Source organism: Blastomyces dermatitidis, assembly GCF_000003525.1.
Source record: "Blastomyces dermatitidis ER-3 genomic scaffold supercont1.10, whole genome shotgun sequence".
NCBI classification, from domain to species: Eukaryota; Fungi; Ascomycota; class Eurotiomycetes; order Onygenales; family Ajellomycetaceae; genus Blastomyces; species Blastomyces dermatitidis.
In genome coordinates this window covers 2073361-2087259 of record NW_025544783.1, presented here as the reverse complement: position 1 = coordinate 2087259, position 13899 = coordinate 2073361, and the positions used below count along the sequence as shown (strand labels likewise).

Sequence of the window (13899 nt, the reverse complement as noted above, 5' to 3'; positions counted from 1 at the left end):
TATACTAAGAAGATTGTATGAGGCATGCAGTAACTCTTGTGTATATTTCAGTAGGAGCAAAACGAATCGCTGGCTTCTTTGATGAGGAGCCAGCATCTAGCTATTCTATATAGACAATGAGCGGATACCCTCCTCCCATTCCACGAGTGAGGATAGCCGGAGCGATACCTCAGCGGCGCCTCATTGCCAAGGAAGAGTAATCTGCTGACCTCATATAGAAGCGGGGTTCTTATATCCATCAATCGGATCTTCCTATGATATATCCGAATGATGTCATAGGGTGGTTGGAAACCGGTTCGGACGGGATGAAATCATCCGCATGGAAGCGATGGGCCGTGTGGAACCGCAGCGGGGCCTTGGCGCGGCCGGGTGCGTGACAATACTTCTGATAGATTTAGACTGAACTAAGTATAGAAATAATGCAGATGACACCATCTGTGAGAGATTGAAAAAGAAGACAGTGAAGAGCCTTATACAGCAGTGATAAGATCAGAAGAAGTTCTGAGAATGATTTAAGATCAAGATAAAGAGAGAGACAGAGAAGAAGAGTATTACTGTAAATAAGCAGTGACAGAAGAAGATTAAGAAGGTATTAAAGTAGAAGACAAAGAAGTCAAAACTGATAAGTTTTTTATTAATAGATAACAATTTTTGATAATACTTCTGTTCTCTAATTAATTAGCAGGAGCTGGCAGAGAAGAGAATTGAGACCTTGTTCAGATCTCAAATGCACTTCATAATTCAGAATATTGAGAAGACAGTTCTACTCTCTGAGCATGTCAATCTGCTTATCACTGAGATGGAACCTGAGACAGCAGACCAGAAAATGCAGGATTTTGAGGCACAGATTGACCTGGCTGAGAGAGAGCAGTGAAAACCCTTCTCTAAGAAGACAGTAGAGAGAGATTTTGAGATGATTATCATCTCAGATGAGAAGAAGAAGAAGAAAAATAAGAATAAGAAGTGAATTATAAAGAATGATAAGAAGAATGAGAAAGAGAAGAAAGATAATAAGTAGAAAAAGTTTTTTTCTTTTTATATTAATTAGTTATAAGTTTGTAACTATTAGTTAATAATTGAAATTAATTTTGAGTTTTCAAAAATTATTGTATAAGTTGTAATCAATTATCAATATCAGGAATAATATATATATATATATTCAACTATCATGTCACTATAATGTATAAGTATCAATATTTTTTCAACATTGATATTTATAATATTAATATATTTTTAATAATATTATCTGATAATGTAATTTGATAATACTCTCTTTCATAATATTAATATATTTTAAGAAATATGACAGAGATTAATCAAGATTGTTTATTTACTTTTATATATTAATGATATTCAATCTGAGTTAGTACTAAAATTATAACTAAGTTAAGAAAGAAGATTATTTTCTCTTATATTAATTCTTCTTACACACATCAGTGATTAGTTATTAAAAATAAATTATTATCTTTCTTAAATTATTATTATATCTTCTGAATTCACTTCTTTCACTTCTTTTACTTCTATTGAAGATTCACAAACTTTTCAAGAAATCACTATGAATTATAAAGTCTATGTTATTTACAATTCAACACAGAATGCTCTCTTTTAATTATAATGAATAATCACTTCATTCTTCACATCTGATTTTAGATTATAAAATTTATGAAAAACTCAATATAAATACTGAGATAAACTATGAAATAATTATTAACAGATTATATTACAGATTACTGAAGAGTTATCTCTCTGCTATAATCACTATAACTTTATTCAGAAATATTCATCATAAACTGATCATGACTCTGAAGAAATTTTCTGACATCTGAAGTCATCAGAATGCAGATAATAAAAGAAAAATAATTAGAAAATTACTACTAAGCTGATAAGTTACTCTATCAGATAATGATTTTTAATAATACTAACTTTCTAATTTAAAGAAAATCATATGAAAATAATTATATATCAGTACTCTGATTTCATAACTCTCATCTGATAACTTCTGTGAATAATTACTTTGTATATATATATCTCTGAATCTTTCTCTTCAATTAATTGAAAATCTCAAATTCTGAACACTTCTTTAAATACTTAATTCAAATCTTCATATTTCACATTAATTCTGTCTTCAGTTCAATCTTGAGATACACTATAAAGTCAATATACAATATCTAGAATCAGAGTTGAAGAATCATTGAAGAGTGTCTCTCAGAGTGAATATATAAACTAGTACAAACAATCTTACATTTATAAGAGTTATATATTATTACATTGATGAGAACTGAACTTATTAAGAGACATTAATTGAATTTGAATCATTGATCAGTAGTCATACTGAAGATTATATAGCAGAGATATTAATAACTGTGATTAAAAATAACTATTGAGATATTAGTCTCAGTCTTCTTACAATTACAACTGATAATGCTGTAAATAACTATACTATAATGAACAGCTTGAAGTAAAAATTGACTTTGTATTTCTGAAATGATAAATAAGGTCATATTCTCTGCATTACTTATATGATTCAACTTGTGATATAAACACTGATAAAGAATCTTAATATCAAGATAAAGAATAATGAGATGACTGATTCTTGAGATAAGAATAAGATGAAAGTGATTACTCAAGTAACTTTTGTATTCACTTTATAAAAGATAATGTTTTTTAATAATACTTTTTAATATTACTTTTTAATAATGCTTTTTAATAACACTACTGTTAATTTTGAATAGATTAACTAATAATTTAAATATCACAGATTTGAAACATTGTTAATACAATTTGTATCTTCTCTAAATAATAACAATAATTTCATAATATTTAATAAATAAATAAATCAGTTACATCACTGAATATGATACAGAATATTAGAACACAGTGAAGTTTAATATATAAGATAACTATTCAGACTCTTCAATTGTGTCAGATAATTAATCATTGAGTGTAATACTCTAATCAGAAAAAGATTCAGATATTAAAACTTTCTGATATAAAGTAAACTCAGTTGAAATATGTAATTGATTTACTGTTTCAGTTTTATAAGATAATAAAGACAGTCTTAATCACTTATACATCAATGCTGCAGTCAGTCTGATGAGTGTATAACAGTTTATTTACTTATCTTGAGAAGCAGTTGAATCACTTAAAAAGAAATTCAGTCTGAAATAATGCTATAGTACAGGCTATTATTACTGTAAGAGATAAACTGACATATTACTACAGTAAAATTGAACAATCTTTTGCAGAGTACTATGCTGTAGCAGCTCTACTAGATTTCTCTTATCAAGTTAATATCTACACTTCTCATGATTGAACAGAGAAGAAATGAGACTTATATATCAAATTAGTCTGAGACTACTACAATGTCAACTATCAGAGATTTGAATAATGTGATTCAAAGATTGCTTAAGCCAGTGTACGATTACAGGCGTACGCCGGCTTCTTATATATTGTAATATTGTACACTAAATTAATTAGCGGCCGCTATGGCCTCTTTACACTTGTACATGTATACTAGTAGTTCGGAAGCAGCCGCGTTATTATCTGACAGTCATACATTCTTCTGAATCACATCCTTCTTCACCAGATTCAGTCACACTCATATGATCATATTGTACACCCTAGCTTCATGCAGATTAGCTTGTTACTAGTGTTTCATAATTATGTAATCTATCTCTGATTCAGCTAGTATTCTGTATACACTCTCACAAAGAAACTTTCACTATATTACATCACTCATTCACTAACTTTTCTCATTCTTCAATTATCTTCTTCATTATCATCATCATTGAACATCATCATCAATCAAGATTTCTACTTCTTCTTCTATTCAACTCTTTCTATCTGTTCATCTATTACATTGTATGTGTTTCTGTAATGTGACAGAACCGAAGCGGTGGCTAGTCGGCGGCGTCACGTAGGAGTAGTTGTTTGGAAAGCTGTATGAATGAGCTTGACTATCTTGCTTGAATAGTGAGCTTGTAGGCTACAAGGTTATTGCAAGGATATCACAGATATGGTACTTAGTATACTAAGAAGATTGTATAAGGCATGCAGTAACTCTTATATATATTCTAGTAGAAGGAAAATGAATTGCTGACTTCTTTGATGAGGAGCCAGCATTTAGCTATTCTATATAGACAATGAGTGAATACCCTTCTCTCATTCCATGAGCAAGAATAGTCAGAGTGATACCTCAGCAGCATCTCATTGCCAAGGAAGAGTAATCTGCTGACCTTATATAGAAGTGAGGTTCTTATATTCATTAATTAAATCTTTCTATGATACATCCGCATGATGTCATAGAGTGATTGAAAACTGGTTTGAACAGCCTGCGGAATGAATGGAATCATCTGCATGAAAGTGATAAGCTGTGTGAAACTGCAACAGAGTCTTGACACAGCTGAGAGTGTGACAATACTCTTCTCTTTAAGAGTATAGTCTCTATGCTCTCAAGATTACTGAATTAGAAATTATCTTTGTTGTATAGCAATGATTGTCAACTGATTGACAGTGTATGTACTGTGTGTGATATAAAGAAATAGATGAGTTTTTCTACTAACTGCATAGATCTTCCTTTTCTCATCTTTATTCAAATCAAATGTGTGATAAGTGAGTTTCTTATATATTGATTTAAAAGATGAAAAATGTAATTAATAAGTGACTTACAGATCTTTTAACATATTCTGTTCTATGTATGAAATTCTCTGCAAAAGTGGTGTATTTTAGAGACAAAGCTAACAGTAGTGACAGGATTTTTTTGAAAAGATCTCCCTTCTCTATGACACTTTTTTCTCTTTCTCCCCTTATCTGCAATAGTGAGTGCATAGGAGTATCATTCTTGAAGAACAGTAGAGAGCTTATTCTGACATTTTCTAGTGAGTAAATATCTTCATAGTGCAGCGGCAGCCTTCATGGCCATCAAGAAAGCCAGATTGAAGACAGTGACATCAATGAGCTACAGAAGCATCACTTTCATTGTCACATCTCCTCCTGCTTCTTTTGCAGCTGCAGCAGTTCTGCTGGTTGATGTGTCTGTGTTCAGTTCATCCTCTATCCTCTCTGCCGCTGTTGTGACTCTGCCCGCTCCCTCAGTCAATACAGTGGCATATGATTCTGTGTGGTCATTTGAAGAGGAATCTGAAGAGAGCTTGATTCTGGGAACAGTGACTCTGAGAAGCTTAATCTGTAGTTCCTCTCCTGCAGCCTGTCTGAGCCCTGCTCAGAATACTGCTGAGTTGAGTCTGCAGAATTCTGCAGTTCCTTTGTCTTCTCTCTGTGAGAAGGCTTCAGTGTGATCTCTAGTCAGCACTGCTACTTATCTGCACTGCATCAAGCAGCTGAAGAAAGAGAGAATTTTATGTACCTGCTTCTTCTCTTACTTCTGTTATTTTCATTGTGTCTGTAACAATGTCTTCTATCTCTCTATAAGTATTATCTCATAGAAAGATGTTGTATCAGCTCTGATAAGAAGTCTAGATACTTAAGCAGTATAGAGTGAGAGTCTTGAAGCTTCAAGTGTTAATAAATTCTGTCAAGACTGAGAAGATCTCTCTTACTCATCTGTAAAAGAAGACAAAAGTATGAATCTCTGAGATAAAAAAACATCTCAGAATAACTGATCTCAAGAAGAAATTAGCTGATGCTGTCATTGAAAGTATTATAAAGATTAATCACTGATTAAAGAGAATCTCACTTCAGTTAAAGCAGATAACTGAGATACTTTATAAGTTAATAAGTTAATACTTTCAGCATCTCTTATACTCTTCTACAGCATGCTTCTCTGCAGTGCTGCAGTACTAACTTCTCAGCAGATAAAGATGCTAATACTGAAGACTTCAACAGTGAAGAATAAGTTTGATGAGAGTGTGATTATTGATGAGTAGACTCTGATTCTTCTTTTTACTTTTTCAGTGAGCTGCAGCTCTATTAGAATAGCAGCAGTCTATAGATTGATAATATTAATCATTTTATTAGTTTTCAATATCTCTTTTCTCTAACTGCTTCAGGAATTTTACACTTGTATAATCTCATTAAACTTCTAAAAACCCTTTAAGAGAAAATAGAAGAAGAGTGCTACAGAGTCTACAAGATACTGACTCATCATTATAAGATTATCTCTAAAAAAACTCTTTAAGAAAAATGAGAAGTCTTAAGTGATATTTCTTGTTCAATATCTCTGACATGTAACAGAGTAATCTCTACTAGTCATCTTATAGATTGCAATCTCTTTCTCAGTATTTTTCAAATACTCAAGCAGTTCTTATGAATTCTCTGATAATGAATAATCTTCTCATTTAATGAGATATTGAAGCTTGCTGTAATATGTTCACTTATTTAATATTTTCTTCACAAAATATTCAGTATCATTCTTGATCTTGATATTATTCAGCTGAGATGACTCTGCTCTGAGATATTGTTTATAGAGCTTTAAATAGAAAATGTGAAAAACAGAATGAATTGATTTCAATTCTGTGAGTAATTTCAACTTATATGCCTGCTTACTCATCACTCTTGTTACTGAGAAAGGTTCTAGTCACTGCTCACTGAGCTTCTTACATAGTCTTATTATCTTAATATTCTTTACTGAAAGTAGTACTTAATTCTCTATTAAGAACTTCATTGAAAGATGTTTTTAATTATAGTATTTCATCTGCTGCTTCTGAGCATAATAAATACTTTTCACTGTCTTCTCATGAATTTTATTCAAAAGTTTCAATCTCACTTTTACTTCTAATACTGAGAGATACTCTGTTCTCTGTATCTATCTGATATTCTGACTGTCTATTTCTCTCTTTGAAATATCATCTGTGATGTCACTGAATAATGAAGAATTATATTCATAATAAGTATAGAAAGAAGATATCTTTAAGATTACATTCTTTACATTATTATATGTGAATTCAGTGATCAGAAGGTGTTTGAGTCAATTATTCTGATAATATAAATAGAATGCTTAAAGATGCTGTTCTAGTATCTGATTCTGATATTCAGTCTGATCATCAGTCTGCAGATGAAAAGTGATACTGAGAAGATATCTTATTATAAGATAATAGTAAAAAGCTGATCAGTACTTGCTGATGAAGAGAGATTCTTAATCTGTTATCAATGATTTTGAAGCATTATAATTATGAATGATGATATCTAAAAACAGATCAGTCAATTCAGAGGCTTTAATCTTTTTATAAGTAGAGATATATCTGACTATCTTTATAAAGCAGTTAACAATGATTAAAATTGAGTTATATTCTTTAACTCTTGTTAACTTCAGTAGATTAACTATGAAATTCATTGATAGATTCTGTTATAAGCTCTTTGAAACAGACAGTAATACTAACTTACTGTATTACTTATACTATAAGATCTTTATTCTTTAACAGATATTGTAAGTCTTAATATACTCTTTAATATCTGTCTGAAGCTTGTCTTAAGTGTATTTATATTTTAGAAGCTTCTCAGTCTTCTCTAATCTGAAGTGCCTCATATGAGAATTATTATAATGAATTCTCAATAACTCCTGATACATCAATCTACTACAAGGGATAAAGACTGAATCATTCAGCAGTAGAAGTTCATATTCTTCTAGTTATCAGTAACTTGATTTCTTAGCAGCACTGCCCTGCTCAGGGCCTGTCTCTTTCAAGTTCAAACTGAACTCTTTCTTCTTCAACTTCTGAATTCAAGCTGCAGTAGAGATGTTTCTCTTCTATAACTCATCAATGAATTTCAAAAGTAGTCAGATTAAAAGATTGTAGACTGTTTTATTCTTTATCAATTCAATGATTACAAGATATGACATGAGAAGCTCATGATCTTCAGTGTCAGTTCTCTGCAGAGACTTAGATTCTCTTTCATCTTCTATACTAAGTTGCACAGCTGTCTCTTCAGTGCTGTTTCTAAGCTTTAGAGAACTTCAATTCTCTGCAGTCAGCTTCTTCTGCAGTGATGACAGAGATTCTTTTATAAAATTCTCCTCTGCATCAATGATATTATAATCAGACTGTCTAGACAGCATGTCAGTGAGATTAAGCTGACCTGAACAGTATCAGATATAGAAATCATACTTTAAAAGCAGCTTCACTTATCTGGCTTGATGTTCTGTCAAGCTCTTTGTTATCAAGAAGTAATACAGATTTGTATGATCAGTGAGAACTTACACTGAATACTTACTACTCTGAAGATAATGTCATCAGATCTTAAAGAATTTGACAATTACTAATATCTTCTAATCATGAGTATCATACCTTCTCTGTGTGAGTGATAACTTCTTAAAGAAGAAGATTACTGATCTTCATTTACAGTGTCTTATAAACTCTGTGAAAAAGTCTTCTCTCACAGACAATTCATTGTCTGTTTTCTCAGAGATGATTATTCTCTGATTCTTTCAATATTGAAAGATCTTCAGTGTCAACTGTGAAAAGATTCCACAGATCTCATTTCTGAATGTGTCAGTCTCACACTGACTGAATAAGTTGAGATTAAAGTGATTCAGTATTGTGACATCTGTGAAAGCTTGTTTCAATTCTGCAAATATCTGCATGATGCCTTGAGTGAGAATAAACAGTCTCATTTTTCTGTCTTTCACACTTCTCTTCAACAGATCTGTAAGAGAGGCAGTAATTTGTGAATATGCATAGATGAATTATCTATAGAAATTTACAAATTCTAGAAACATCTGCATCTCACAGTACATCTACAGCATCAGCCAGTTCTCAATGATGAAGACCTAGCTCCTGTTCATTGAAATGTCATTCATCTCAATAATATAATCTAAGAAATCAATCTTCTGTATATAGAATGAGTATTTTTCAGTATTTGTATAGAGTTGATACTGTCTCAAGTGACTCAACACTTCTTGAACATGAGTATTGTGTTCTTCCTTTGTTTTTGAGAAGATTAGAATGTTATTCAGGTATACTATACAGAAGATGTTAACAAGGCCTCACAGTGCCTCATTTATATAGGTCTGAAAGATGACTGAAGTGTTACAGAGATTAAAAGATAAAACAAGATATTCAAAATTGCTGTACTTGATATAAAAGATTATTTTTCAAATGTCATCTTCATTAACTCTGATTCTATGATAGATATTCTGTATATCAATCTTTGAGAACATCTTTGCTTTAGATAATTGATTAATTATCTTATTAATTAATAGTAGTGAATAGTGATTCTTAACTGTCATCTTATTAAGGCCTCTGTAGTCTATGCATAGACATAGTCTATCATTCTTCTTGAGTATAAAGAGTATAGATGTCTCTGTCAGACTCTTTAATAAATATATTCAGTTCTTTGATTGCACTTCTTCAAGATATTTACACAGAACATTCAACTTCTTTACAGACAAGTTATAAAGAGACCTGTATAGTACTGTTACACTGTCTTCAAGATGAATCTTATATTATATCTTAATGTCAGGAAACTTCACTACTTTTCTTTCTGAAAAGATATTTTTAAAATCTGTAAAGAGATGTTGTGTACATCTATCTTCAATAATAAATACTACTGCTAATTTTATAGTGAGAGTGATGACTTCTTCATCTGTTCTCAAGTCTTAATCATCTGCTATACAGTATATTGACTCAATCTTTTTCTCAAGATTCTTCTGATGAAACTCTTCAGATTTCTCTATTACTGTCTCTTTATCAGTAAGACAGTACTGTCATATCTGAGTAACTCAGTCAATGAGAGAATTGTTTTCTCTTAATTATGAAAGACCTAGAATGACATTCTCATCTATGATATTGACTGTGTGAAGAAGCAGACTACTCTTCTTGAAGATTTCTTCTGAGTCTGTGATCACACACTTTGCTTGAATTATGCTAAAATGATAGTATTTTGTTTCATCTGTAAATTTCACATGATCTGATAAATCTATCTTCTTTCAATTCTTCATCAAAGAAAAGAAATAGAATATGAAGTTAGTATTCACTCTGAAGTCAAGTAGATATCTCACTGATATCTTCTCATTTGAAGTATGTATTGTAATTGTAACATAAACTCAGAGATATGAGAATTGTTAATTCTTGTCTTTCTCTTCTTTATCTTTCATGAATATGTTTATCAGAAGAGAAGTTAACTTTGAGAAGATATCTTCTCAGTTTCTTCTCTTCTTCAGCTTCTTACAATCACTGATATAGTGATTATCAGCTCTGCAGTTGAAATAGAGATCTTTATCAAATCTTTTTTAATATTTCTTTACAGTGAGTGAAGAATCAGAACACTTGAAATTCTTCTTTACTTTCTTCACACTGAAGCTGTCATAGTGCTGTTTAGATTCTGTCATTGATTGCTTAGAAGAGGTCTTGTTAATCTTTTTCTTAAAAGATTGATTATTCAAATAGATTTAAAAAGTCAGGTTGATAAGCTCAGTGTGATTAATTAATAAACTCTGATATTATGATATTATTATCTGCATCTTATAAGTCAGCTTTATAAGATAAAGCTGTGTTTTTAATTGATTCAAATTATCAGTCAATTTCTCTCAATATTCTTCAAATCTTGTATTGAAATTGAAAGAATTCTTATTATCTTGTTAATATAATGAGTTGAACTGCTGTGCTGCTGTGAAGCTGTGATTATAGTAATCTTTGATTTAATTCAGTAGAAAGTTCTTGAATTCTTCTCAAGTTATAGCAGTATTGATACACTCAAGCTCTCTCTTCTTGATGACTCAAGTAGTTACAGAGATGTCTTCAAGAAGGTTGACAGTGTATATTACTCATATCTCATGAGTATTATACTGGCTTGGATTAAGGTGAAATTTCTGTTCAAGAATACAGATAAAGCTGTGAAATTCAGACAAGATGTTTCTCTTATATCTTGATGAATCTCTGACCTTAATCTCTCTATCTTCATAATAGATGTAGATGTGTAGAGGCTGCAGTGATAATAGAGCAGTTGAAGAGCTCATGCTAAAATGTGCAGCAGGTTCAGGAATCTTGAATTCCTGCTGAGGTAGAGGTGTACACACTCTAGAGAATGATGTAGTGTTTTCCTCAGAGAATAGAGTCAGGTCAGTCTCAGTATGAGTGCATGAGATCATATCAGTCTGTTAGAGCTTGACTGATTCAAATGTATAATCAGATTAAGTGATTTGAATTATAATATGATGAAACTGAAGCAGTGACTAGTCAGCAGTGTTATATAGAAGTAGTTATTTAAGAAGCTGTATGAGTGAGCTTGACTATCTTGCTTGAATAGTGAGCTTGTAGACTACAAGGTTATTGCAAGAATATCACAGATATGGTACTTAGTATACTAAGAAGATTATATGAGATATGCAGTAACTCTCATATATATTTCAGTAGAAGGAAAACAAATCACTGACTTCTTTAATGAGGAGCTAGCATCTAGCTATTCTATAAAGACAATGAGTGGATACTCTCCTCTTATTTCACAAGTGAGAATAGCTGGAGTGATACTTCAGCAGCATCTTATTGCCAAGGAAGAGTAATCTGCTGACCTTGTATAGAAGCGGGGTTCTCATATTCATCAATCAGATCTTTCTATGATACATCTGCATGATGTCATAGAGTGGTTGGAAACCGGTTCGGACAGCCTGCGGGATGGATGGAATCATCCGCATGGAAGCGATGAGCCGTGTGGAACCGCAACGGGGCCTTGGCGCGGCCGGGAGCGTGACAGTTTCTGACAATGACTCTCTGTTCTCATAACAAGTGTCATTGTAGTGCTCATATCAGGCAGTTTGTTAGCAGTAAGTGTAATGCATTGTGAAATGTGATCAGAACTTGTTTATCTTCTAATAATTGTCAGAACAATGTAATATCATGAATGACACATCTTCTTCATCTTCTTATATACTCTTGACTATTTCTTCTTCTCAGCAGGTTTCTGATTGTGTTTTCTGACACAATTTTATGTGAATGCAGATGCTGATATATTTGTTTTTATTTGTGTAGAATCTTCACATGTTGACAGATCTGCATTCATTGATAATAGTGAACTCAATGTTGAATTATTGATTGAAAACTTGAAGAATGTGATAATGAAGAAATTATTCATGTTATATATAACTGAGTCTTCTATATTCTCTTCTATCTCTTCTGTCACTTCTTTCTCTGCTGCTTTCTCTCAATCTTCTACACTTGTTTCTGTGTCTGATTCTCCTGCTTCTGCTACCTCTGTTTCTGTGACCTCTACTCTCACTGCTTCTGGTTTTACTGTCTCTGCTTTTATTATCAGCTCTCCTCATTTGAAGAAGATATTGTATAGACTTAATGAATTATCTCTTTCAGTATATACACTTCTGCCCTTCTTACTGACTCTTAGAATGATTTATTATATAAAGACTGTGTATAATATAACTATCTGAAGCTCAGTTATAAATATCAATTATTACATTTATTTTAAATATTTGTGATGAGATAATTATTTATTCATATCAGAGAATCACTCTCTCTCTCAATAGTATTAAGATTATAAGTCTTTTTCTTTTTCATCTTTTCTTTCTGATACTGATTTTTCTATTCTTAGAGAAAATTATTATAAGTTTTACTGTGTATGAAGTTATAGTATTCACAGATATCAAGAAGCTTCTTATAACTGTAAAGTTCAATATTACAGAGATATCTGCTCTGATGAATTTCTTTAAAATAATAGATTTATATCAGTCTATTCTCTGATGTCTGTTATTCAACTTCATAATGCAGGTGAAAGATATCTGTGTTTTCAGAAACAGAAATACAGATATCATACTCTTTTACACTCACAGATGTGAGGCTTCTACATCTTGTCTAAGATATTATTATAAGAATAAGTTATTCACATGCTGTATTCTGCTTTCTGTATTTCTTTATATCTCTCTCTCTCTTTCTGAGAAGTCTTGTGTGTGTTGTAATTGTATATACAACTCTAAGATCAGTGAGTGTTCATTCAGTAACTATTCTCATTTCTGATTTTTCAATTTTCATACACTAATAATGATTCTTAGTTGCTTCAGCATCAGAGGTCATTCTAATCAAAGATAATAATATCACAGAGACTACTCTCTTTCACTCTTAAGCTTCTCTTATCACTTTCTCTCTCTTCTCTGCAGAAAAGGTTGTGCATATATCAGATTATAAGTATTCAGTTCTGAGTGACTTCTGCTATCATTCATTCAGTTCTGCATCTTCTTCTTCTTCTATTTCTTTTACCTCTGCTCTCTCTGCTCTGACTTCTAATTCTGTGAGTTTCATGCTCTTCTTCAATTTCTCTACATGTACATGTGTGTATTTCTATATTGATATTCCAGTCAATCTTGTAATAAATGACATTAATGTTGTACACAGAGTGATAGAGAAATTGAAGACATGTATAGCATTGTTGTAAGAGCAGCTTACAGCTCTCAAATCTCTTATAAATCTCAAGTTTTGAGATTTCCTTTGTTTTTGACATTTTTCAGGTGATATGATGTTGGAAATAGATTAAATATGTGATGTATAAAAATGAATAAGATGTGTATGATAATATTTATCTTTTACAGCTAACTCTTACAGTTGATGATCAATTCATTATTTCTTTTCTTACACTTTTTCTTTATCTGTTAGTCATCACTCTTATATGATCTCTATATAGTACAGTGTTCAGTGACTAGATTCAGCAGCTTTCATCTTTTATAATTTTATCTCATGCATTATACTGTCTCTCTTCACCTGCTCAGATCACTATAGTGAACAGCTTATTGAAACTAATCTTATCTGATCTCTGAGTGTTGTCAGAGATTAAGATAACTTAGTCTTATATATCTGTGAATATTTCTGATAATTCATTCTCTGTGATCTCTGTAATTGAACTGATGTAAACAGTTGAATTCAACTCTGAATTTCTTTTTCTTCTGCAATCTGATTCATGTGCAAGTCTGCTACTTTGAGATCACTCTTTACTGTGTTGCATTCA

The 13899-nt window shown here is 31.6% G+C and overlaps 2 protein-coding genes across 2 annotated transcripts; both read left to right on the top strand.

Annotated features, from left to right (window-relative positions):
* Positions 1-319: 319 nt before the first annotated feature.
* BDCG_08145 (uncharacterized protein) lies at positions 320-874 on the top strand (the record flags this gene model as incomplete). Its single annotated transcript, XM_045423921.1, has 2 exons — positions 320-369; positions 721-874. 2 exons carry the CDS (start codon positions 320-322, stop codon positions 872-874), a joined length of 204 nt encoding a protein of 67 aa, XP_045272758.1.
* A 3726-nt stretch (positions 875-4600) lies between these two features.
* Positions 4601-5297, top strand: BDCG_08144 (uncharacterized protein; the record flags this gene model as incomplete). The annotated part of the gene is made up of 2 exons (XM_045423920.1): positions 4601-4611; positions 4898-5297. The coding sequence occupies 2 exons, from the start codon at positions 4601-4603 to the stop codon at positions 5295-5297; spliced, it is 411 nt and encodes a 136-aa protein (XP_045272757.1).
* Between the last annotated feature and the right edge of the window lie 8602 nt (positions 5298-13899).